The sequence below is a fragment of the Lottia gigantea genome (genome assembly GCF_000327385.1).
Source record: "Lottia gigantea unplaced genomic scaffold LOTGIsca_52, whole genome shotgun sequence".
Classification (NCBI taxonomy): domain Eukaryota; kingdom Metazoa; phylum Mollusca; class Gastropoda; family Lottiidae; genus Lottia; species Lottia gigantea.
The window spans coordinates 1,689,991-1,714,616 of NW_008709781.1; the positions used below are offsets into that span (position 1 = coordinate 1,689,991).

The following is a 24,626-nucleotide window of genomic DNA, read 5'->3' on the forward strand; positions in this document are numbered from 1 at the left end:
AAGTAATGAATCTATAAAAGGAAATCTGAAATTGCGAATTTCTAAAGTATATTTTCCCTTAGAGCAGTTCATATTATCATATTCTGAACTATTGAACACTGGTATAATTGTTCTCCAAGTAATCATGAAAAATAAGTAATTGGAAAACGAAAAATTGCTAGAATCATTTATTTTTAAAGTTAAAAAGAATATTATATGTTGTTGAACTTTTTATAATGGCTGAAGAAAGTTATCGAACAAGATTGTTGTTTCATTATGAAGCAAGATGGACACCAGTAGACCTACTTCCGAGAATAACCTTCTTTAAAACAATTAATTTAATGTTATTTTGATATAAAGTAATATATATGTTCAAGTCGTTGACCTGATTCAAAAGTTGTTTTCAGGAAACCATTAAAAGTTGGACAATGGCTTATAAAACTTGGAATAATAGACTTAGATTTATAGACTTTACACCATTTCTCTGGGGCTTAACTCGAGACAATGGCTGAAAATTAAATCAAAACATTTAATGAATAAAATTATAATGTTCACATTGTTCCGAGGACTATAATCTGTATTGATTAACGTAAACTATAATAGTTAGATTGTTGTCTGGATTTTATATGATTAGATTAGATCTTGACACACTAATCTCATTTGCTTCAGTTAGAATACCTGCAAAACTCGTCGTGGCGGTAAAATCTCATTTATTACTTCTCTCTCTGGTTTGTATTCACCTACTTTACACTTCCGAGAAAGTTAGGTCAAAACTTTAGTTTGATTAAACATGCTACAAAAAGTTGAGAGCCCTCATGTGGTTGAAAATCAGATTATTGATTTTGCTGTTAAGGTTCCATGCTGAAAGATTTTGAAATTTGCCAGTAGGTGTCTTCAGTTATTCCAAATTCCATCTGTATAATGGTATGCCGTCATGTCGGATGACCCATTGATGGTAAAATCGTGGAATTAAGACAAGCATACCTTACTGAAAAGTGGTCGTCGGCATTACGATTGAATTACAGATTTGATTGCCAGTGACTGTCTTCAGTTATGTCCTTCCTATCTGGGAATTGAGATGTCGACATGACGAACGATTAGTTTTAGATATAGGCCCTACACCTCTCCACCCTGACATCTGGTTGTTGACATTGGTTTTAGCTTCCTAAAATCTTTGAATAGTTTTCATTTTTGCCTCCTTGAAATGTCGATATTGTTTGTAAGCCCTCGATCTAATTTGACAATGTCTGAATATTGAATATATTATAATCAGCAATTTTTGCCAGTTGGTAATCGGGCTGTTTGCAATGATCTTGAAACAATTGCGTATAGAGAAAGAATTGCTTTCCTGTATATCTACCTCTCTGTTTTATTTTTAAACATTTGGATGAAATATGTATGTTAAGGTATTGTTTTAATCTATAGACATCTATAGATGTATTTATTCAAAGTACATTTTTCCAAGAAGAGTAAAAAAAGAAAATCAAATAGCAATGCAATAATAGTTACCATACAACAAACAATTGTAGGATAAATTATAAACTATTACTCATATTAATTTCACTATCAATCTGGACACGGTTGATTAGATAGTCAATAACTGACCAGCTAGTTTTAAATATAATATACTATTTATAATATAGTAACGGTGTTGAGAAAGGTGTGTTGATACTTGTTAATGGCTATTGAGATCAGTCCAGCTAGACTGACAAATCAATGGTGAAATCGGATTATACGATAGTACAGGAAGGTGTAGTGTTATTATGTGTCACTAAGATATGAATGGACACAATATTATGTTTGCTGTGAGTTCAGTCAGTATAGACGTTGACCCATACCGGCCACATTCAGTAAGTTCATATCAATTTTATATATTAATATTAGACAAGACTTGACAGAAATCAGAAATGAGTTTTATTGAATAAGCCAAAATGTTTTCTGACAATTCTGTACTTATTTTTTTTTTCAATTGTTTGAAAAAGGTTCTGGTTTCAGATTGTCTTCAGATGACTTAAAACTATATTTTTAATACATTTTCAGAAATATTTTCCTACGAGAAATACTAATAAATATATATTGAATATGTAGAAAGTACTTAGATTTAAAAAAAAAACACCGAAAAATGAAATGACCGGAATGAAAGGATTTCTGTATTAAAACAGAACATTGTATACGAGATATTACAAATAATATATTAAAAAGTAGTTGAGCAACACAACAATTTATGATTTGATAACTATAGAAAATACTCCAGTTTATCTGATAAATAATTGTGTTCTAGCTCGCCAATATATCCCACTCTTTAATAGAAAGGTAGAAATCGTTGATTTGGTTTTGCTTCTATGTCAAAAATTTTACCATGTGCTTTGAAATATTTTATAAAAGTTTGCAAGGAATAATCGGATTGCAAGGATTATTGTAAAAAGGTTGAGTTTCCTATTTGAAAACATTTTCAAGTTTGGGTTTATGTTTTATTTGGATTATATTGAGTATCTAATGTCTCAATATTTAGATTGTGTTGAATGTTCTATTCTAATGTCTCAATATTTAGGTTGTGTTGAATGTTCTATTCTAATGTCTCAATATTTAGATTGTGTTGAATGTTCTATTTCAATGTCTCAATATTTAGGTTGTGTTGAACATTCCATTCCAATGTCTTAATATTTAGGTTGTGTTGAATGTTCTATTCTAATGTCTCAATATTTAGATTGTGTTGAATGTTTTATTCTAATGTCTCAATATTTAGGTTGTGTTCAATGTTCTATTATAATGTCTCAATATTTAGGTTGTGTTGAATGTTCTATTCTAATGTCTCAATATTTAGGTTGTGCTGAATGTTCTATTCTAATATCTCAATATTTAAGGTATGTTGAATGTTCTATTCTAATGTCTCAATATTTAGATTGTGTTGAATGTTCTATTTTAATGTCTCAATATTTAGGTTGTGTTGAATGTTCTATTCTAAAATCTCAATATTTTGGTTGTGTTGAATGTTCTATTCTAATGTCTCAATATTTAGGTTGTGTTGAATGTTCTATTTTAATGTCTCAATATTTGAGGTATGTTGAATGTTCTATTCTAATGTCTCAATATTTAGGTTGTGTTGAATGTTCTATTCTAATGTCTCAATATTTAGGTTGTGTTGAATGTTCTATTTCAATGTCTCAATATTTAGGTTGTGTTGAATGTTCTATTCTAATGTCTCAATATTTAGATTGTGTTGAATGTTCTATTCTAATGTCTCAATATTTAGGTTGTGTTGAATGTTCTATTCTAAAGTCTCAATATTTAGGTTGCGTTAAATGTTCTATTCTAATGTCTCAATATTTAGGTTGTGTTGAATGTTCTATTCTAATGTCTCAATATTTAGGTTGTGTTAAATGTTCTATTCTAATGTCTCAATATTTAGGTTGTGTTGAATGTTCTATTCTAATGTCTCAATAATTAGATTGTGTTGAATGTTCTATTCTAATGTTTCAATATTTAGGTTGTGTTGAATGTTCTATTCTAATGTTTCAATATTTAGGTTGTGTTGAATGTTCTATTCTAATGTCTCAATATTTAGGTTGTGTTGAATGTTCTATTCTAATGTTTCAATATTTAGGTTGTGTTGAATGTTCTATTCTAATGTCTCAATATTTAGATTGTGTTGAATGTTCTATTCTAATGTCTCAATATTTAGGTTGTGTTGAATGTTCTATTCTAATGTCTCAATATTTAGGTTGTGTTGAATGTTCTATTCTAATGTCTCAATATTTAGATTGTGTTGAATGTTTTATTCTAATGTCTCAATATTTAGGTTGTGTTGAATGTTCTATTCTAATGTCTCAATATTTAGTTGTGTTGAATGTTCTATTTTAATGTCTCAATATTTAGGTTGTGTTGAATGTTCTATTCTAATGTCTCAATATTTAGGTTGTGTTGAATGTTCTATTTTAATGTCTCATTATTTAGATTGTGTTAAATGTTCTAATTTAATGTCTCAATATTTAGGTTGTGTTGAATGTTCTATTCTAATGTCTCAATATTTAGGTTGTGTTGAATGTTATATTTTAAAGTCTCAATATTTAGATTGTTTTGAATGTTCTATTTTAATGTCTCAATATTTAGGTTGTGTTGAATGTTCTATTCTAATGTCTCAATATTTAGGTTGTGTTGAATGTTCTATTCTAATGTTTCAATATTTAGGTTGTGTTGAATGTTCTATTCTAATGTTTCAATATTTAGGTTGTGTTGAATGTTTTATTCTAATGTCTCAATATTTAGGTTGTGTTGAATGTTCTATTTTAATGTCTCAATATTTAGATTGTGTTGAATGTTCTATTCTAATGTCTCAATATTTAGATTGTGTTGAATGTTCTATTCTAATGTGTCAATATTTAGGTTGTGTTGAATGTTCTATTCTAATGTGTCAATATTTAGATTGTCTTGAATGTTCTATTCTAATGTCTCAATATTTAGATTGTGTTGAATGTTCCATTCAAATGTCTCAATATTTATGTTGTGTTTAGTGTTTTATGTCGAAAAGGGAAGACCTGGGTTTCCATGTGTCAGTTTTCTGAGTAAACTAAAAAAGACATCCATCATTTGTTAATATACAATTATAACTTTGGCTGCACTTTTCTGTACTTTTTAAAATGCCATATGACGTATTGAATTTTTTATATGAAGTATATGAAGTATTGTGTCATAAAAGTCTCCAGTTTCAAAATATCTGGGTTAAAATATAGAACAATACAATAGTGTGATCGAATTAATATAATATATTAGTATGAGTTATGTTCATTGAAGTGTAGAGAAGATATTTAAGATATTTCTTATTGGCAATCCGTGTATTTATATTTGTCGACCGGAAAACATGGCGTCCAGGAAACCTAGTATTAAAAAGAAAAAAATGTAAGTTTGTTATTAACTTGAATATCTTAAATTAGTGATAATAATTGCTGTATATTTATATAACTTTTTTCGATGAAATTTGTTGATAAGTTATAACCTCTGTTCACCAGCACAGACATACCATATTGGTGTGTAATAAATATACCCAATGACCAATATAATCTATATAAACTCTTCAAAATGGAAAAAATTGTTTGTTAAAATTTCAATTTTCTGTTCTGAGTCGAGGTAGCTAACCATTTATAATCCTAATCTGAATTCAACCCACAACAGACTTCTAATCAGTTGTTTGAACTTAAATAATTTTTCAATTTCTTATTTAGACAGTTGTGCAATCTACAGAAAAATAACATTAAATTATTTGCTTAGTGAACTTAAAAGGGACCTTTATCTAGTCAATTACCTTTTTATTTATCAAATTGCCTGCTATAAGAGCCTTTAATGTACCTTTTTATATCTAATATTTGTTTTATAAGTGTTGTTTAACAAGGCATAAAACACTATAAGGGCGTGACCCATACTGAATGTTTTAATGAGTTTTTTTTTCATACTTAGTAATGATATGATAATAATATACATAACAGATAACAACACACGAAGTAATTTATGTGCAGTAATGTCTCTGTATACTAAGTTTACAGAGCTTTACACAGGGTGCTTGCTCAGATCCAAACCGTTGCCTGAGATCTTTAATTTCAATTGACTTGATCTTGGAGCTTTCAATTCAACATTTGTTTGAAGCATGACAGCGCCACATATTTGCTTTATAAATGACAAGCAAACGAAAAGGAAAAGTTTTTTTGTTCAAATAAAGTTACCATATAGACTCGACAATTCTTTATCAAGAATACAAACCAAGGCGTTCCTCACCATAGTAATAGTGACGCTATAATTTTGAATATTTTTTAATAAGATGATTTATTAACCTCTTTAAGTGGCAAATGAAAACTCCCCTACTGAGATTATATTTAAACAAATCAATATTTTGTCAGTTTAACAGGTGTGAAAACCGTGATAAAACGAACATATAACGTTGCCTCTCATTGATATAATAGATTATATTTATAATAAGTGCATGACATCGCCATTGTCGCAGGTGTGATTTTTCGACATTGATGCTTGATGAATATCTTTACTTAAAGTGGTGTAAAACCAAGCCAATAGCGTCTGGCAAATAATCTAATGTAGTATTATACAAAGTTGTCATTTTGTAAACCAGGACCAAAACCAGGAGATGGTTTACTTTAGAGATTAATTAGCCATCATATTAAAAAAAACAATCCCACTCCATACTATACAAAAGTCACACCAAAAGCGAATAATCAACTTGGTATCTAGAATAGTGCTTGAATGTTGTAATGAGACATCATATAGGATTTTGAGGCGGTGTTTTTGATATTTGTATCCGATTTCCAAACGCCCTCTTACCTTCATACTTATACCCTTTATTACTTACATAATACAATATTTCAACATAGCGAGTCGGTCAAGCGATCCTCTTTAATTTATACTATTGGTTAAACTCGTCATACCTTTGATATGTGCCAATCGGTCAGCCGAAAGACAAACACATCAATGGGGTAAAATCTTTTTGTGTTGCGCTTTTTAATGATCAATCTGTTCTGTGGTTTCATTTGTGGAATTCAGTTTATTATTAGTGTTGAGAGTCTATTTCGCTATATCGCCTTTTCGTAGTTATATAATTTAACAGATAGGCCTACCTATGCATTAAATTACGAGAAAGGCTGAAGGACTGGATCTTTACGATTTGTGGGGGGGTGGGATTATTGTTTATCGTAATGTAACAGTCGATAAGACTATTCAATAAAATAGCAACAGGAGTATTAATGACTAATATACCCAAATAAAATATTAATATTAGTATATATTGTATAGGATAAACCATAATAGAAATAATAACAGTTTTGTCTATTGTTAAGCTTAGTAAATACTTTAATTATTATGTTTATAAACCTGTATTCAACCTACACAAAGATATAACTTATAACCTTATTAGTCTCTCAAAAGTCTTTTTATATTGAATGTCCATCAAAACTTTTTCGTTGGACTCGAAATAAGGAAAGATCACGGACAAGAAGGAAAGAGAGAAATAAAAAGAAAGAGAGAAATACCTATGATTAAAGTGTAGCATCTAATGATCCGAGGACTTTCTACCAGTTGGTCCTTAGTCAATTCTTTTAGAAATTATCTTTTACAGATTATACCTTTCGATTTATCGCTAGGTCGACGACTCATGGGATTACGGATAACTAGGACACACTATACTATAGTACCACACCATAGTTTGACTGTTGTACAAGGCTGTTTCAAAAACCTATTCTGTAACATTTCAGGAGTGACAGTGTAGACAGCATGAAGAAAGATATAAGCTGTAATGTATCAACTGGTACAGAACATCCTCGCTTAGTCGAGGAGGCAAAGTAAGTACCAGAATTATTACTGTAACAAATCGTTCATTTCAAAGATAGATAAAATAAACCATTAAATCGTGGAGTGCCCTCTGTCTTAAGGATCATACCTGATTTTGACATGACGCATTTGGTTACTAAATGAATCTGTTGCAGAATTTGACCAGTGGCTCAACTACCATAGGGACTCGTTGAACCAAGTGACTGAAGTATCATTGAGTGTTCCATTTGTTTTTCCAGTTTGAAAGCTTCGTACCAACCAGGAAAGAAAGGCGGGAACTTTGGATTACCGCTAGGTGCCAAATTAACTGTACCAGAAGGCAACTTCAATAAGAAAGAAAGCATCACATGTCAAGTCACATCTCCCTCTACAAGATGGCGCCACTGTCCACAATTACCAGCAGACGAACATATCACCAGCGAAATATTTAAACTTACGTCATCAGTTCACATAATGAAGACACCAATCATCGTTCAGCTACCATATTACCCTCTTCAAAATGATAAATGCGAAATAAACGTGAAAGGAAAATGGCGCGGAGAACTAGAATGGGTTGATGTTGGTTTTCTCAAAAAGGTAAGTAACGACTGGAATATTTGGAACTTTTAGTTTGAAGACAAGCGTCCCGTGCTCGGAATTGAACAAATAATTTAGAGAATTTCGCGTAATGTGTCAGTCTGCATATATGCTGTAGAACATAGATAGAAGTTAATGTGGGTTAGTGACCAATGTCTATCTTTTTTAGTTTCCAGTTGCCATCAGATCTTTTCTTTATATCATTAACAGAGTGATACCAAGCCACCAAGTGTTGAGTTGGAATTAGATCGTCTGGGACAATTTATCGTTACTTTTACCTGCAAACAGGAGATCTTCAACGTTACGTCCCAAGGTTGTTTACACAATGCCCGGATTAGCCGCTATATCAGCTGTAGATTTCCCAGGAAAGCTACCGAATCAAATTTACAATGTGCAATCAAGGTATATCAACTATTTATTTTTATCAAAAGACTATCTTTCAGAAGACTTTAATCGACTAAACATGTTTCGTTGATTCAGAAACACACACCAGCTGTTTGCAATGTCTGGCTGCTTGTTCTGATTACTATCCAAGATTAATAATTATTATCATCTATGTGCATTTCATCTTTAATGTGGCATAATTTTTTTTTAATTAGTTCCTATTATTATGGTGTTTGTCAGCCCGGAATGTCGGAGATTCAAGGCACCTTTTATTCAATTTTAATATTCGGTATGTTCATTGATTACAGATTTTACCAATACCACAAGAAAAACTAGAAGAAGTGAAAAAAGAACACGCAAGAGAATGTAATGATTTAGTAACTACAACAGAATTCATAGATATAATACCCAGCATACCTTGTAACTTCCGGCGTTCAGTCACAGTAAAACTACCATTGCCTTCTGGGATAGAAATAGAGAAAGAACAGGAACCGAATGTTGGTGTCCTGTTGAAAAATGGCTCAGCTTGGGAATTGGTTGAATCTCATCAAAAATTTACCAGAACAACTGTTTCTGTTGATGTCAAATCTTTGGGAAGGTATGTCACAATCACTTTATGACATCCAACATCATTATGATCATGAAAAGCTAATAAGATCGTTCAACCTCATTGTCAATACCATGCACCATTGATTACTTTGTCTAAATTGTCCAGTAGTTGAATGTTAAATTTTCACCTACAATCAAGGAACAGACCAACGAACTAAACACTTTTGTAATATGACGCTTTATCGTTTTTGTTATTTCAGATTTTGTGTGGCAATATCAAATCCAGAGAGAAAACCACGATTAAGAGAAGCTATACGATTTGTTGAAGGTAGTAATGATACTGATAAAGGGGAGATTGTTCTCTATCTATCACTACAGGAGAAGTCCTGGGAAGGGGTGGTCGAATGTCTACCAGAACATAAAGCTAAATCAAGAATCGCCGATAGACAAGACCGAGGATTTAAAGTCATCAATAAAGTAAAAGTTGTACCTAAAGTTGAAGAAAAGAGAGTGTACAGTCGACGGTATATACCACCTAAAGAGACCAAACCAGTGGAACCAGAAGGTTTTGATATATATGATGGTTTAAGTTGGGAAATATGTGTCGGGTCAGATATTAAGATAACTAATGATAGTGATATCAGTGATAATAGTGAATTGTGTTATTACAGGTAAGTACTATTATAACAACCAACAAATCTCTCAACCGCCCTCGTGTCGAAATCACCCATATCAGATACTTTTTTTGAATCAATCAAATGTGTCCACTCATCAAAGTGGTAGCCTTCCTATATAAATGGAAAATCGTTTTTCACTTTATTGACTGATCAGGAGAGATACATTGTTGATAGGGGGAAATACCCAGCTTCCGATACATTCCGTATATAATGTTTGTTTACAACAATGTTTGAACTTTCGAGCTCTTCTCTGCGTATACTTGTTTTAGAAAATTGTCATTTCATTTCATTTCCAGACACTTACCAGAGAGTTATAGAAAATTTGAATTTGAACCATTGAAAAATGACGAGAACACATTGTCTGGTGTAGTAGAGCTGGTACCCATTGGAATAGAAGACGAACAACTAATAAAGAGACTAACCATCAGGTTTGAATTCGTCATTGACGAAGACACAGTAAAGAATTACTTCAAACCAGAGTTCGTTCCAGAACCAGAACCTGAAAAAATACGTGTAACCTTTGACCTACCTGAATTAAAACCAATAAAAGAAGAGAAGCCTCCACCAGTTGTACCTGTACAGAAAATTAAAACGATATCTGCTTCAGTTATGGATAGGTTGACCAAATCTACCAAGAAGCCACGAATAAGTAAGTTAAAGTTTGTCAGCACCATAGAATCATGTTTCTTAAAATATCTTGTACCAGTATAGTTTTCTTGCTGATAGATTGTATTGGAAGCACATTTCTTCCTACTAACGCCCTACGTTAGATAGTGACATTTCAGTTTCCATTGCCTAATAATTACCTATTCATTATGGTGGATATTAGAAGCAGTCAAAGAGCCACAAATCCAAATGCAAATTTGTACTCTGGTAATCACTTATACTTATTCATATCCTATCTTTGTAGTTGATAGAGAAGCACGAGTTATAACAGGAAAGAGTTTGATGAATTTATCCAGAAAGGTTCCAGAGGGACTGACACTGGCAGTACACCTTGATTTACCTGACAGTACCATCACTGGTCTAGGCTTTGACGCAATATCTAATGGTCTCACAATGGCAGATGTAACGTACAAGATCCTCCTCTATTGGAAACGGAAGTTGAAAGATAAACGTGATTCAGCAGTAAATGAATTAGTGTCGGCGCTTGGGTCTATGGGAAGACCAGATATTGGTGCCATTATTTTACACTGTCACCATGACAATAAAGAACTGACAGAAGAATATCTAAATAACAGTGTATATTAAGACGTTCATCTGGTTTCTCATCATTTCATCTAATTTTCACTTGGATTGAAGTTAATCATCTCCTTGTATTCCATATCTATCAAACTAGTTCTGACATCTGACATAACTTGCAATTTGTGTGCTGGCTAATTTTACTAATTTCTATATCATGCTTAGATCGTGGTTTCTTTAAACGCCATGTAAAAGGCTTCTGGTTCAGAAATCTGCCCTTGCTCGAAAGAGCTTACTTTACCGAATTCGTATGCGCCGCGCATTAAAATTGAAAGGAAATGAATTAGAATTTCGCCAAAATTAGATGTAATTACATGTATTGATTGTAAATGTTAATATTATTATCTATTCGATGTGTGCCTGTGATAAATTATCCGTCCAAAAAAGTTTGTTGTCAACTCATGCCTTTTTAAACTGCTGAAATTTAAATATTATACATTGTGATAGAAAGTGCTTTTAAATATTGACCAAATAATATATTAATGATATTAAATATATGTTTGTAAATAATGTCTTCATTAATATATGGTATATTAAATTTTTGTTTATAATATTGTGTTTTAATATGGAATAGCATAACTAATTAGGCGTTCAAAAGAAATCAAAATCAAAATCAAATTCAGTTAAAATCCAGGAATACGTACATGCATTGTTACAGTTTTCATATGGAAAGAAATTACAGTTTTCACAATATCAGTGTCACCTTACGCAGGTATTAACTGTTCGTGAACTTAATTGATCGTTTGATACAATTTAAGAGTATTGAAACAAAAAACTATCGTTATGGTTGATAAATTTCCCAATGAAAAGCTCTAAATTACTGATGGTATCCGAGCCGCAAATCCAACACATTCAAAAATGATAAATAACGCATAATTTCTTGTATCTTTGTCTATGACACAATTGAACATAGGTATCTGAAGCATTACCCCCTCATGGTATTAAAATCATTGCAAAGATTGGAAGTGTAGGTCTTTTTATCAACTATTATGCAAGCTGAATACAAATACGAATTGGAAAACCAAGCGTTAAGGAACACACCGCTGAATGAGGATATTTTGTGACAAAGGAGATCACAACAAGATTCTTGTTTTTGAATTCCAGCTGTCAAATCAAATGAAAAGGATCGTACGTTGAACAATGTGATGGTTTACAGAAAAAATTGGAAATTATGACTTTGAAATTTTATTAACAATATAATATAATATAAAAATACTAATTACCATAAACATAAAACGTTGAATAAAACTTACTTCAATACAATAGTGGTCTGGTTTCTGTCGTAATTCAAATAAATTAAAATATTAATTTTCAAAATTTGATTTGCCAATACAAATTTGTACTAAATGTATTTCTTATCTCAAGAAACTTAAATTTTCATATCATATTTTAGAAACGCAACTTCACAATGACATGTTTCTTAAATCTCTGATTTACGAATTTGAATTTTATTTGTATCTCATCTACAATCGATGGTTTGTAAGTATTTACATTTGTCTCTACCTCCTAATTGGTCTATTCTAAATTTCGAAAACTCTACTGAATCTGGGTGGATAAAGATAGTTGGGTAGGAAGGGACTGTCACGAGATCTATTTATATTAATAACAATAACAATCTAATATAATCTAAACAATAACAATATAAATATTATCTAATTTATGACGAAATATAGAAAATAACATTCGATAACCATTTTACAATACATACACTTAAATATCAGTATTGAGAATATTCCCCATAGTAGCTTCAGATTTGATTTTCATAAATATAAGTACATGTAGTTGGAATTTGATTTGTACAATAGTTAGTTACAAAGAAACTGCTAAAAGTTCTAAAATAATATTTGATTTTATAATCAAAAAGTCATACTGTTAACAAACACAGTAATGTCTGCATGGCTCTCATACATTGTTTTTAAAAAATTTTATTTTGATGCCGATGTGATTTTATAAGTAGTGAAGTAACCAGTTTAAAAACTAAATGCATAAGAATCATTCATTACGTCATTCATTTCACTTGATCGGCATAATTGAAAATGGAATGTTATTTCTGTCTGTCTGGCAAACTTTAAATACATAGCATTTTGTTATAATACAGAAACACTGATAGCTATTTCACTAGAGATCACATAAAGCTCTATTCTACTATATATATTCAGAGCCATCACCCGGTCTGCTAAATAACTACTGTCTACCTGAGTGAAATATGAGGTCCATAAATGAATAAATAACATTGAAGATATCGCTTGGAAGAATTTTATATTGCAGATCAAGTCCATTACACTCTCTTTTTATTCTTACTTTCTGCATGTTGTGTTTTGAAATTATATCTGAAATTTATGCAACTTGCATAGTCACGTCTACAAAATTAGGTCGCAAATCCCTATACATAGATAAACTAGCTTATATTAAAATGATCTACTTCCGGAAAGGAGAAAACATTCCAAACCATGCCAATGTAACTATATTTTGCATTGCCTGTATTTCTGCAATATAAATCAAAGGGCTAGACTACTGTTTTCTAGAAACTGAAAGGTTTTCTATGATTTAGAAAGAATATTTTTTGATAATGTCGATTTTTTAGCAGTAATAATTTCCTCTACTTTAATACCACAACCTTTGTTACTATTCTTATTAAACAATACGTTTAAGAATAAATAATGAAAATACGCGGATACGTTTGGACTACTACAAAACATTGACGACATAAATTATTTCGTTAAACTCTATGTACATTGTATTTCAAAACTTGAATAACAAAAAATAAAATAATAGATAAAGGTAAATAATGATTATTGCTAAATAGGGCAAGTGAAAGAATAAAGCCCAATACTTCAAAACATTGGTATTGCACATACAAAGCTTGATCTAGAGTGGCCTCCCTTGTGATAGAAACTTTATTAATAATTGCCATTTTGTTGTATGTGTTCATAGCAAGTCAGGTCTCTTTTTTTTAAATGCTTATATGATAAGCCTTGTCTACACGGTAGCCTATATCTAATGATCAGTCATTGGCAGTTTTCTGATGGACACAAACATTTTTCAATACAAGGGCAATCTCAGGATATTTTTCACTTCTAAATTAAAGAAAATCTGAAAATGCTTGTAACTTGTTATAAAGATACAGAACTGAATGTAAATTGGTTTCCTGTTCAAACAAACAATGAAAGCAAATAAATCATTGACATTGATTATAAATAGGCTAGAAATTAACTGCTGTAGCTTTATTATGAACATGGCATGTCAGGCAACACGATTTACACAAACCCGCTTTATGATTTTTGGTTTAATATGTCTAGAAATCCAAACTCAGCTGTAGGATTTCTAATCAGCTGCCATAATTAATAATACTAAGTTACTTGCCATTATAATCAACCGTAACAAGGACAAATAATTAAAAAATGTTTAAAAATATGGGTCGATTTTAGTTAGTAATAACTGTAATAATAATGCTTGGGGAATTAATATGTGCCCTCGTAGTAACACTTTTACTTAAGTTGCGACGTCTAAATTCCTGCAAGTTGTATATGGTACCTACAGCTTCATAATAATATAGTTCACTGCATTTATTAAAGTGAGGAATTAGCTTTGTAAAATTAACAAGTAGACGAAATAAGACGTAATATACAATCCTGGCGTTTTTTGTTTTAATACACCTACTACTTATGATAGATTCAAAACTCTTATACTAAATTGACAAAATTTTTAAAGTTGGAAGTTTCTAAAGACTAACTAGATGTAAATCATTAATTACTGTAGATATGGGTTCAGCGCAACTTCTATTAGCTGTCCGTCGAACAATATTTTCAATTAACACACTATCGACAATATTAAGTACAAGTTATACAAAATTTGGATTAAATTTCATTATATTCATTGTATTCATTCATTTAAAAACGAGTAGATATCGCTACGTGTAGTAAGAACACGTAGTTATTTCACCATCTAATTCTGAAGATCGTTTGCAACCAAATTTTATAATTAAACTTCATATTTTCTAAAAAAAAAAATTCACGATCTGATACCGAAGTCGTCTGTGATCAATTTAACTAATATTATGTTACACTGAACCCGTATCAATAAATAGTCGTTAAAACTAAAATGACCTCAATATCAAAAAGTATAGCATAAAAAAAATCCTGCAGACGCCAAATGATGATCGTTCATAGCTTCTAAAATCTTCACAACTCATAAGTGAACGAATAATCCAAATCTCCTCCAAAAACTGAACTGATTCCAATTGTTCATCTTCCACCTTATTACCATTCCTATTCCGCTTTTACTGCTGGGTTTTTGATATTGAGGCCACCATTCTGTCAGTCGGATTGCAGGTTTTCAGAATTCTCGAATCTGAAAGAAAAAAATCACGAATATACGGCTGATTGGTATCAGCAGAGAAACATGACTGTATTCTGAATACTTTAGAAAGATGACAAATCATTGAAATACAAGTTATAGCGAAACGTGATTTGTTTTCTTTGGAATTTAGCAAAAAAAAAAATGAATCAAGATGTTCTGTCATAGTGGTCGTTGGTGGGTACAAGAAGCGACATACAATGAGCAGAACGGGCAGGCATTCGATCATAATGACCAGGTTGTTCCAGACGATCAAAGATTGTCGACTATTAGAAATCATCAGAGCCATCGATAATGGAAAACGTGGGAAGATAATGAATTATTTGTGGCTAGTTATCGTACTGGGTATTGGAGAATTTAGATTAATGAAATAAGTGATAATCTGATTCTACCATGCTATAAAATATTAGACTAATTACCGTTTTGTTTTACAGCAATACCACACACTAAGGCCCACAACAAACGCTGCTATAATAGCCAGGATAATAACCACTATTAGGGCCGTTTCACATCCAGATAAATGGGCTGAAATACAGATTTGATATCAATAGTCATTTTATACTTAAATGACTGCTATTACCACTACCAGACAAATTAATTGATGGATTATGTTGTCCGACTGGCAACTAAAAAAATGGTAATAGAACACTGTTGGCTCTAGATTAGCCATCTCCACAACCTCAAACTATTATGAACTGTGCCTTATACCTTGACGGCAATAGCCACCTTTTGTGTATCTGGGAAGTTTGTGATTTTGGTTGGATTGTACGTTAGCGAATACCGGTCAATTTCAGTTCTAGAAAAAAGTTTGTTAACAATACAGTCTTTCTGTCGAGGGCTTTGATTAGCTGTATTCTGGACGTACCATCCAATCAAATCGATGCATTCCGTGATACAAGAAAGGTGGCTATTGCAATCAAGGTATAAGATGGAAGTTCGTAATAAATGTAGCTTGATTTTGTGAAGATGTAGCATAGCTGGATGGCATCAACAAATTTATTTAGAAAGGGATGTTCCGAAACTTTCTAATTTAAACTGTGTGTCAATTTTACATTACTTATATAATGGATTTCAAAATTATTTGTTCCCAATTCCGATCATAATTAAATATATGTCCTGATAAGTTTATCGAGAGCATCAACCATAATTTCCAGACATAGGCGTCACTCTGGCGGTTGACATTTCCTCTGGAACATACCAGAATGGACTAAGAGTAAGCAGGAGTAGTGTAGAATGATTGACAATAAACAGTGAAAGAGATACAATTGATTTTAGCCAGCTTAACCAAGTCTGGAGGCAAAAATCAATGTGACTGTCCTGTTTAATATATTTTTACTCCTGTTTATATTTTTATACCAGAAACTAAATTTAGTAGTTTTTATTGGTAAACTCATTAGATTGGTATACACCATAACTACTTAGATTTCTCATGACACTACCAACACCAAACAATCCCGACTAATTTACTGACTATAGGCCTAATGAGTCTTTTTACCTAAATTGAATTGATAGTGACAAAATATGTGCGGAGATTCTAGTGTCCATTTCCCTACTCAATTGACAGAGCTAAATTTAAGTTGGATCCTACAATGTAACATTTTTCTAAGAACACTTCAATTTAGTAGGTTTGCTTTAAGTATTTCGATTCAAATAAACGATTCAGGGAATCAACACATAACCAATACAGCCAATAAAGCCAATAATGTTTCAATGTCATTGTCCCTATTTCAAAAAAGAAATGAGAAAGCATTACTGGCATGTTTAAGAGAAGGCCTAATGGAATATTACGGAATTAGGAAGCCTTGCGTTGGAAGGCCATGTTTTAGTATGTTTCAATCTGTCACTGTCCCGTCATTTTTCCAAGGCTGATCATTTTGTAGATTGAATTAAACCTTTGAGATATTTTGCATTATGGCATGCAGCCTACATAATATAACATGTATTTGAAACTTATACAATGAGCTAACTTCCTTGGGCCATGCCTTCACTTCGAAATATGTTATCCCCTTTTGCTGTCCAATCGTATACATGTATATTCATTTTCATTTGTTCACAAATTTAAGTGCCAATGTCTTAGATGCATTAAATGCCACCTTCTTCCACTGTTTCCTAACTTGCAATTCCATATTTTGAAAGAAACAACATAAGGTCTACCAAATACTCCAAGAGTAATAAAAGGTTTTCACATGCAGCAGACGTCCAATCTCTATTATAAAAGTTTAGGCGTACCAAATTCCCGCCAAAATTAAAGTTTCGGTGTACCAATTTCCCGCCAAAATTCCTTCAGACGTGATCTCGAGACTGTCAATAGAATACGAGATTTTTATAAAGAACATTAGGTTTAATTGATGGACTGCTAACAGCAATACAGTCTAGCGGGTTCCCATTATAATTAAATGATATTAAAGCAGGAATTCTAACTATATAAATCATATCGGTAGTGAAATAAGCAGGTCTAGTATTGATACTGATAATAAATCATTTACTGTAATCAGTATGTGTATTAACTACTATAATAAAATACTTGATTATATAAAACTGGCTAGTAATTGTACGTATTGAGTGATTGTATTTCAATCGTTATACTTTAATTATGTCTCTTTGTTCAATGTATGATTACAGAAGCGTTCAGTGTATAGTTACCGGAGTGTAGTTTCAAACACCGGAAATTTACACTGCACTTTTTATTAAAAAACGCACACACTTGTAGTATGTACTGGAAAATGGAACGACAATAAACATAGCTATTGAGTCGTTTAAAGTTGCAGTCTGGATAATTTAGTAAAAATTGACAATTAAGCTGCCTAAATCGATATAGCTACCATTTTAGATAATAAATTACACCATGACAATTTTTATATTAAAGAAAGAAGATAGATAGTTCGGAGAATGCTCAAGGTGAAAAAAGTCGGAATTTAAGTTTTAAGAAAATTTTCCAGAAATATGTTCGCATTAGTCCGCAACTGATTTACCGGAAGAACATCTAAACGATGTTCTAGGGAAAGAGTTACGTTTAAATGCAAGAAATTTTTTATATTCCAAAGCGAAATAAAATGGGCATGTTCACTTTTTTTCAAAAACCGTCTTTTGTCATAAAACTTTAGTCTTGTAATCAGCGGAGATAGTCAAATAAAATATGCTGCTCTATAAACTGTTTTGTGAAAGTAAACAGCAATAATGGTGGAGGATGTAGGTCAGATGGATAAACAGATGATGTATTTCCTGAAGAAGCCATTATAAAATAACATTATATTGATAGAATGTTTATTGGAACTATACTATTATTGAGAGTTATAAATGACTTGATTTCATGTTATTTTACAGTTTCAGAATAGAATTATATTGGGTGGAAGTTATAAGCAGTTACCTATCTTAATACAATTTATATTTTTTTCACATAGATTCTATAAACTGTGAAAAAAGTGAAATATGACATTCATCGGACACAATCAGCTCCACTAGAGGGAAACCGTCAATCTCAAATTACCATTCATGACATCCAATTATTTGCACGACCATCTTTGGATAAGTTGAAGAGTCAAGTTGAAAATTTCGACTGTTAACAAGATTCATAATACACTATACTATCAATTTCAGTCAGAATAAGTTTTTGGCTCGAGTTTTTATAGGCAGGCCACAAGAGCTATCATCATAATTACATTTAGTACAGAAATTCTTCCAGAGACAAAAAGCTTATCAATGTGACAAACATAATTCTCCAGAGAAAATCTGGCCAGAAAAAATATAATAATTCCTTTTTGTGGTTACTTTAGGTTATTGATCGGTGTAATGCTTCAATAATAATCATTGACTGACAGTCACGTGACTAAAACTGACTTCATTGATTTCAAGATTTTTTCTAATTGACTCTGAAGTCAACTGTGCTAATAAATCAACTCAACCTTCAGGCAAATTTGCGTTCTTAGATTTTTTTATTAAAGTATTTTACGCCTAAATGAGATTGTTTATTTTGAGTTTAAACACCACAGAAATATGAAGGTACTTCCGGTTGGGAAGAGCTGATGATTGAAACGCTGTTGACGATTCAGCTTAAAGTTTTCACTCGACCAAACACAATTCACACTGTCGTTGATCAAAAAAGAATTGTTTCCACATGTCTATCAGCCAAAATTTTGTTTTCACTTTTTGAGCAATGTGCTCGAGGGCATCTGATGAAGAATTTTATACATGAACCAGTGGCAAGTGGGGCACCTTTCCCGGGAATTTCTTTTTAACATATGCTCTTCAGCATTTTTGGGGGTCGTGGAATTGGTTCAACCAATCCCTGTGGTAGTTGAAGCTATTATAAGCAGGAAATGTAGTAAAAGAAATACGGTACACCTACAAGCTTGTTTTCGTGCTGAAGTACAGCCATAAACTGACATTCCAATATTGAAACAGCCTTTAGATAAATATATTAAACTCCATAGCTGGGGGTTTAATGGCAATGTGACGTACGAGTACGATCTGTGACACATCGGTGTTCCAATCAGGAGTGGAAACGACAAGACAAATTTAAACTTGTCAAGTACACACGTTTCATATTAATCATCTGGCTATTTACATGTTTACCAAGCATTTGTTCTAGTTTTCATGACATGGCTTTCCTTTAAAGAGATTGTAAAGAGGTTATCTGAAATTTATATCGGGGACACTGGAAGCATCAATTTCCACCATTCCAATTTTCAATCAGACGTCAGTGGTTCCTGCAATTCCACTAAAGCTAAGTTATTACGTCACAAATTGCGAAATAAGGTTGTATCACATAATGCCCAATTAGTGACCTCATCAAACACTTAGTTTTAGTGGAATTGCAGGAACCACAGATGTCTGATTGGAAACTGGAATGGTGGAAATTGGTGCTATCATTCTCATACAAATACATAATTGAGAACACCTGTTTACAATCCCTTTAAAACCAGTTCAGCTACAGTATATGTAGAACTCTCCAGTCGAGTTCCAAACCGCTATCATAAAAGCAATAATTTGTAAAGGTTCGAAAGTAAAATAAAACAAAAAGAAAAACGACGTTTAATCTTTATACTTCAATAATTCATGCTTTGTCAGTCTTAACAGAAATAGTACAGTTAATATAGATTCTATGAGATAAACCAAGAATAAATAATGATTATTGTAATGAGAGTTACGTACCTTGTTTAAGCCTGCATGTTGATGATGTAGGAATGGTTGGCGGATAAGATGATCCAACAATACAGGACCAGGAATGTTGAAGATCATCCGCCGATACACTGGCAATAATGAGAAGTATGGACGAGAGGTTATTAGTTGATGAGAAGGCATACAGTCCTTGTTTGTTCACAGGAACCACACATTTCAAGTCTTTTGAGCAAATGAGGACGCTGTCTCTGTTCCTGAACCATGTGATACCATGGGCTATTGGATTTCTCATCCTACAAGTTAAAACATGAGGTTTCCCTTCATCCACCTCATCACCACAATCAGCTGTCGTCACAATGTCATATTCTATAATATAATAAACTGAATGAAGCAAATTACATGATAGCTAACATAGTACAACACCAAACATATACTATGGTAGTTTCATTCCTGGACAGGGGATCAAGATGTTTCCGCAAAGTCGGCTTCCAAAACAGTACTTAGCTGTGAGATGGATGGAGACTTCAACATTACGATGGGAAACTAAGGGAGTGTGTGTGAGTATCCTATGGTAAAGCTAAAACTAGATACTCTCCAGATACACTACACTGTGTATATGGCAATAGAGATGACCATCATCACTGCACAATATCTCAATAGAAATATCCTGTGATTTCAAGTTCTAAGTAATGACACGATATGGCTGTGAATCATGGTATTGTAACCATTTCTAAATATGTTCCGTCATAAAAATCTTTCGCAATCGGATCAAGTTAATTGTTTTGAAACACCCAAGAATCATAACATCAAATATCAAGGCCAAGGTTGATCAAATGTGTAGAACGTATGTGTGATATGAAACAACGCAACAAAAATGGTTTCAGATGATTAACAAAGAAACTGATGTCTAGCCAAAAGGGAAATAGCTTATTCTGTTCTATGTAATTCCATTCTCATTATGAAGTGATTACAACCGATCATTTCACAAAACCTAATAGTATTTTAAGCCGGAGTGTCCTGTAGCAGTTTGTTCCATGATGGTTAAAGCAAGGTGTAGAATAGATATTTAGAAGTAATAGTTGTATCAATTGATTTCCAATTGCTAGACGCTTAATACCAATAAACCCTAATCACAATGTAAATACAACCATCAAATTGATTTATTTTTGTTCTAACCGTTCGATTACAACATATTAGCGCGAACGACAAGAAAGATTACATTTAAGAGCTTAAAGAGAAGTAGGTCAACCGCGAGGTTAAGCTCAAATTGCAATTCATGCACGGGAATAAAGTTCCTTAGTATGTCTCATATAATAACAAACAGAATTAAGTTAGCTCTGTTTCTTTTTGCCAGAATATATTATTCAAGCGACATCTTATTTCAGATATCATTTCTTTAACCTTTCGGTGATAGAACTGCGGTGTTCAAAGGATATAACACCGAATCATTAGTGCGGATGAAAAGGGTAACTATCTATTGCACAGTGTAAATTTCTAATGTTACTAACCTCTCTTAATCTTGCAGCTAGAAGAGACTGACATGGTAGGAGAAAGTTTGGTATCATCAACACACGACCAGGTCATTTCCATATCTTCTTCTGTTATTTTATTGATAATAAACTGATGACTGGTGGCAGAGTGGGCTTCTGGAAAAACTTGGTATTTTTCACGGTTAGAAGAAATACAGAAACCTTCTTTGAAACATGTGATTATTTTTTCCACACCACGAAACCAATTGATTCCATTGGTTATTTCACCAGATATCTCACAACCCAGTGTATGTGATTTTCCTACCAAGGCTGGTGCACCACAATCAGCTGTTGTCATCGCCTTCCCTGAAAAAGAGAATTGAAGATCGTTTATAAATGTAGTATGATATATATGTACTCGTTTCTAATTGTGTATGTGGTCTAGTGTCCACAACTTGCACGTCCACATAAGTATTTTCTGCTCTACCATATCATTAATCTGGGCCCCTTTTCGTGCGGCTACAAATGAAAACAGTCATAATGGTAAAGAACAATTGGAAAATCGTGGTCCATCTAAACGTTGCGATTATATTTCCAAGTATTTAAACAATAACTTGCCAAGGAATGAAATGTATGTACAATACACAAATTATTGTAAATGTTTATGTTATTGAAACTACAAAAACGTCAAAAGTTAATTTTCTGTTATGTACGAAATTCAAACTCTTATTGAATTTACAATGATCCTAAATTCAGACTGACAGAATAAATACCAGTGAGAATTTTTACCAGCCTAAATAATGAGAGTTACATAGCTAAAAAATGTTTTGTAAGAAGAGAATTTGTAAGAACAAGTATTGAGAACTATTTGTTACGTCTTGCAAAGCTGTCACCTTGATAGAGTAATCTGTATCAAAACCTTGGTAATTTGTCATGATCAACTGATGTAATTGGTTAGAAAACATTAGAAGGAACGAGGTGGTTTGTATCTTATAGATATATCGTTACATTGGATTCAGCAGTAGAGTCAAGTTGTCTCCCGACTGAAAATGTATTCCAATTGTCAGGGTTTAAATGAGTTCAAGTAATTTTGACCCATGCCAAATCAAATGCCACAAGATTTGATCTTTGACAGACAATGGACGTCCTGAATGTAGGATTTGACATTAGTCTCCAGCAAAACACACGCGTCTGAAAGCTTTAACGAAGTCGTATATATGTGCTGTAAGTGGTGTAAACAGAATTTCACAAATGATCATTTGCGCGACCCTACTACACCAGTCCAGCTAGACATCTTTCTGATAGGCGTAGGAGTGGGAGTCAGAGGACTGTTACCGCCTCGTTTATCAATCTATCTGTTTGCAATTGGGCATCGATCGGAAAGAGTTATCTTCGGGCATTATGACCACAAAAACAGTTTACAGCTTAACGTCTTTCTATTAAACTGCATCTGTAACCCCAAGTATGAAAACGAATCGATTAGGAGTGATACCCATTAACTATATAATCTTTTAAAAGCGAAAGGTTTCCAGATTTTTTTAACACATTGCCATCATGAAAGTATTCTCTCAATCGACCCAATCTGGTTGTTTCTGAAAAGAAACTGCAATCAAATTTCAAATCCAAGACACAATCAATCAATTGATCTTAGGAAATCTGATAAATGATTAAGAGGATTGTATCCCGGTTAAGGGGGATGCCTTATTCTAGCAAATGTCATCAGAGAAATTTTCTTTCGCATATCTAGCTAGTACGTTCTATCAACTTTCCAATTTTGTCTTGTGCTTTACCTGGTCATACTTCACAATTCTAATAGTTAAATTATATTGTTTTTTATTTAAGAATTATTGCTATATCATTTTTCTTTAAGCAACCTTTCAAATCTCAAGAAACTAATAATCATATGCTGATACTTCAAGTTCATTGTAACTCTCAAGTCAATTGGAATATCTGTAGGAAGTGTCACGGATAATTTGTTTAGGTCGAGTTGTAGCTTTCTGTTATCATTGAGATCAATACACAAACAAAACTTGTAACAAATTACCCCGCAACATGTCAATCACCCACTAATATTTAGTTTACTATTATTGAAATTCTTATATTATATTGATGTAGAGTAAGTTGATGTTAGTCACTTTGATTAACTCTTCCTAAATAAGATTACTGTATTATTATCCTTTATCATGGAGCTTTATCTAGCAAAAGATTGTTTGATATCCTTATTTTTAGTCGCACTTTTCATTCTTTTGACTCTCTTTATCGTCCTTTTTCTTAAGGATTTAAAGTTTCACTATCTAGTAATTGTCTGTCTGTAGCTTATCGTTTACCCCAGAGCTTTATAAGAGCACTATCTTGTAAATCAGGCCTGTGCAACCTGTCAATTGCGGCCTGCGACATGATTTCGTGCGGCCCGCGGCGACATGTAAAATGCTGCCCGCGAGCAAATGGTTCGTCAATGTCGGCGTGGCCCACAGATTATCGCAGACTAATCTGATATCGAAACCCATTATATCCGCGCTGTTATATCAAAGTATGACGTCAAAATGAATCTAACCAATCAAATCGTTAACGGTGTCTGAAACAGTGATTTTAGGTAAATAATATGTCTGTTATTTGATATGCACATTGAAATACGTTATTGAATAAATGACTTGAAAAAACTATTGCTTCTCATTGTTAATTCCATGATTTATTGATGGTTGGTTACGTCGCCCACGGCCTACTCACATCCCCCAAGTGTGGCCCTCCGTTGCGGAAATGTTGCACAGGCCCTTCATCTTGAAACTTCAAAGGTACACATCCTAATAATTTACTACCGGTGACTTATCCTTATTGGTTGTCTATAATAGGCCTTACTCTCAGAGGTTTCAAATTGCAATAGCTTTAAAGCTGCGCTATCTAGTACTTGGTTGTCTATCATTACCATTACCCTAAGATCTTTAAAGGATAC

At 32.6% G+C, this 24,626-nt stretch overlaps 2 protein-coding genes across 2 annotated transcripts; one reads left to right on the plus strand and one right to left on the minus strand.

Moving 5' to 3' along the window:
- Positions 1–4,837: 4,837 nt before the first annotated feature.
- On the plus strand, positions 4,838–11,284 carry LOTGIDRAFT_234556 (hypothetical protein; the record flags this gene model as incomplete). The annotated part of the gene is made up of 8 exons (XM_009062661.1): positions 4,838–4,875; positions 7,230–7,316; positions 7,545–7,881; positions 8,092–8,283; positions 8,574–8,863; positions 9,075–9,485; positions 9,788–10,140; positions 10,402–11,284. The coding sequence occupies 8 exons, from the start codon at positions 4,838–4,840 to the stop codon at positions 10,740–10,742; spliced, it is 2,049 nt and encodes a 682-aa protein (XP_009060909.1). The 3' UTR covers positions 10,743–11,284.
- A 2,576-nt stretch (positions 11,285–13,860) lies between these two features.
- Positions 13,861–24,073, minus strand: LOTGIDRAFT_234557 (hypothetical protein; the record flags this gene model as incomplete). Its single annotated transcript, XM_009062662.1, has 5 exons — positions 13,861–15,083; positions 15,509–15,614; positions 20,241–20,573; positions 21,716–22,042; positions 24,004–24,073. 5 exons carry the CDS (start codon positions 24,071–24,073, stop codon positions 15,050–15,052), a joined length of 870 nt encoding a protein of 289 aa, XP_009060910.1. The 3' UTR covers positions 13,861–15,049.
- Positions 24,074–24,626: the final 553 nt, after the last annotated feature.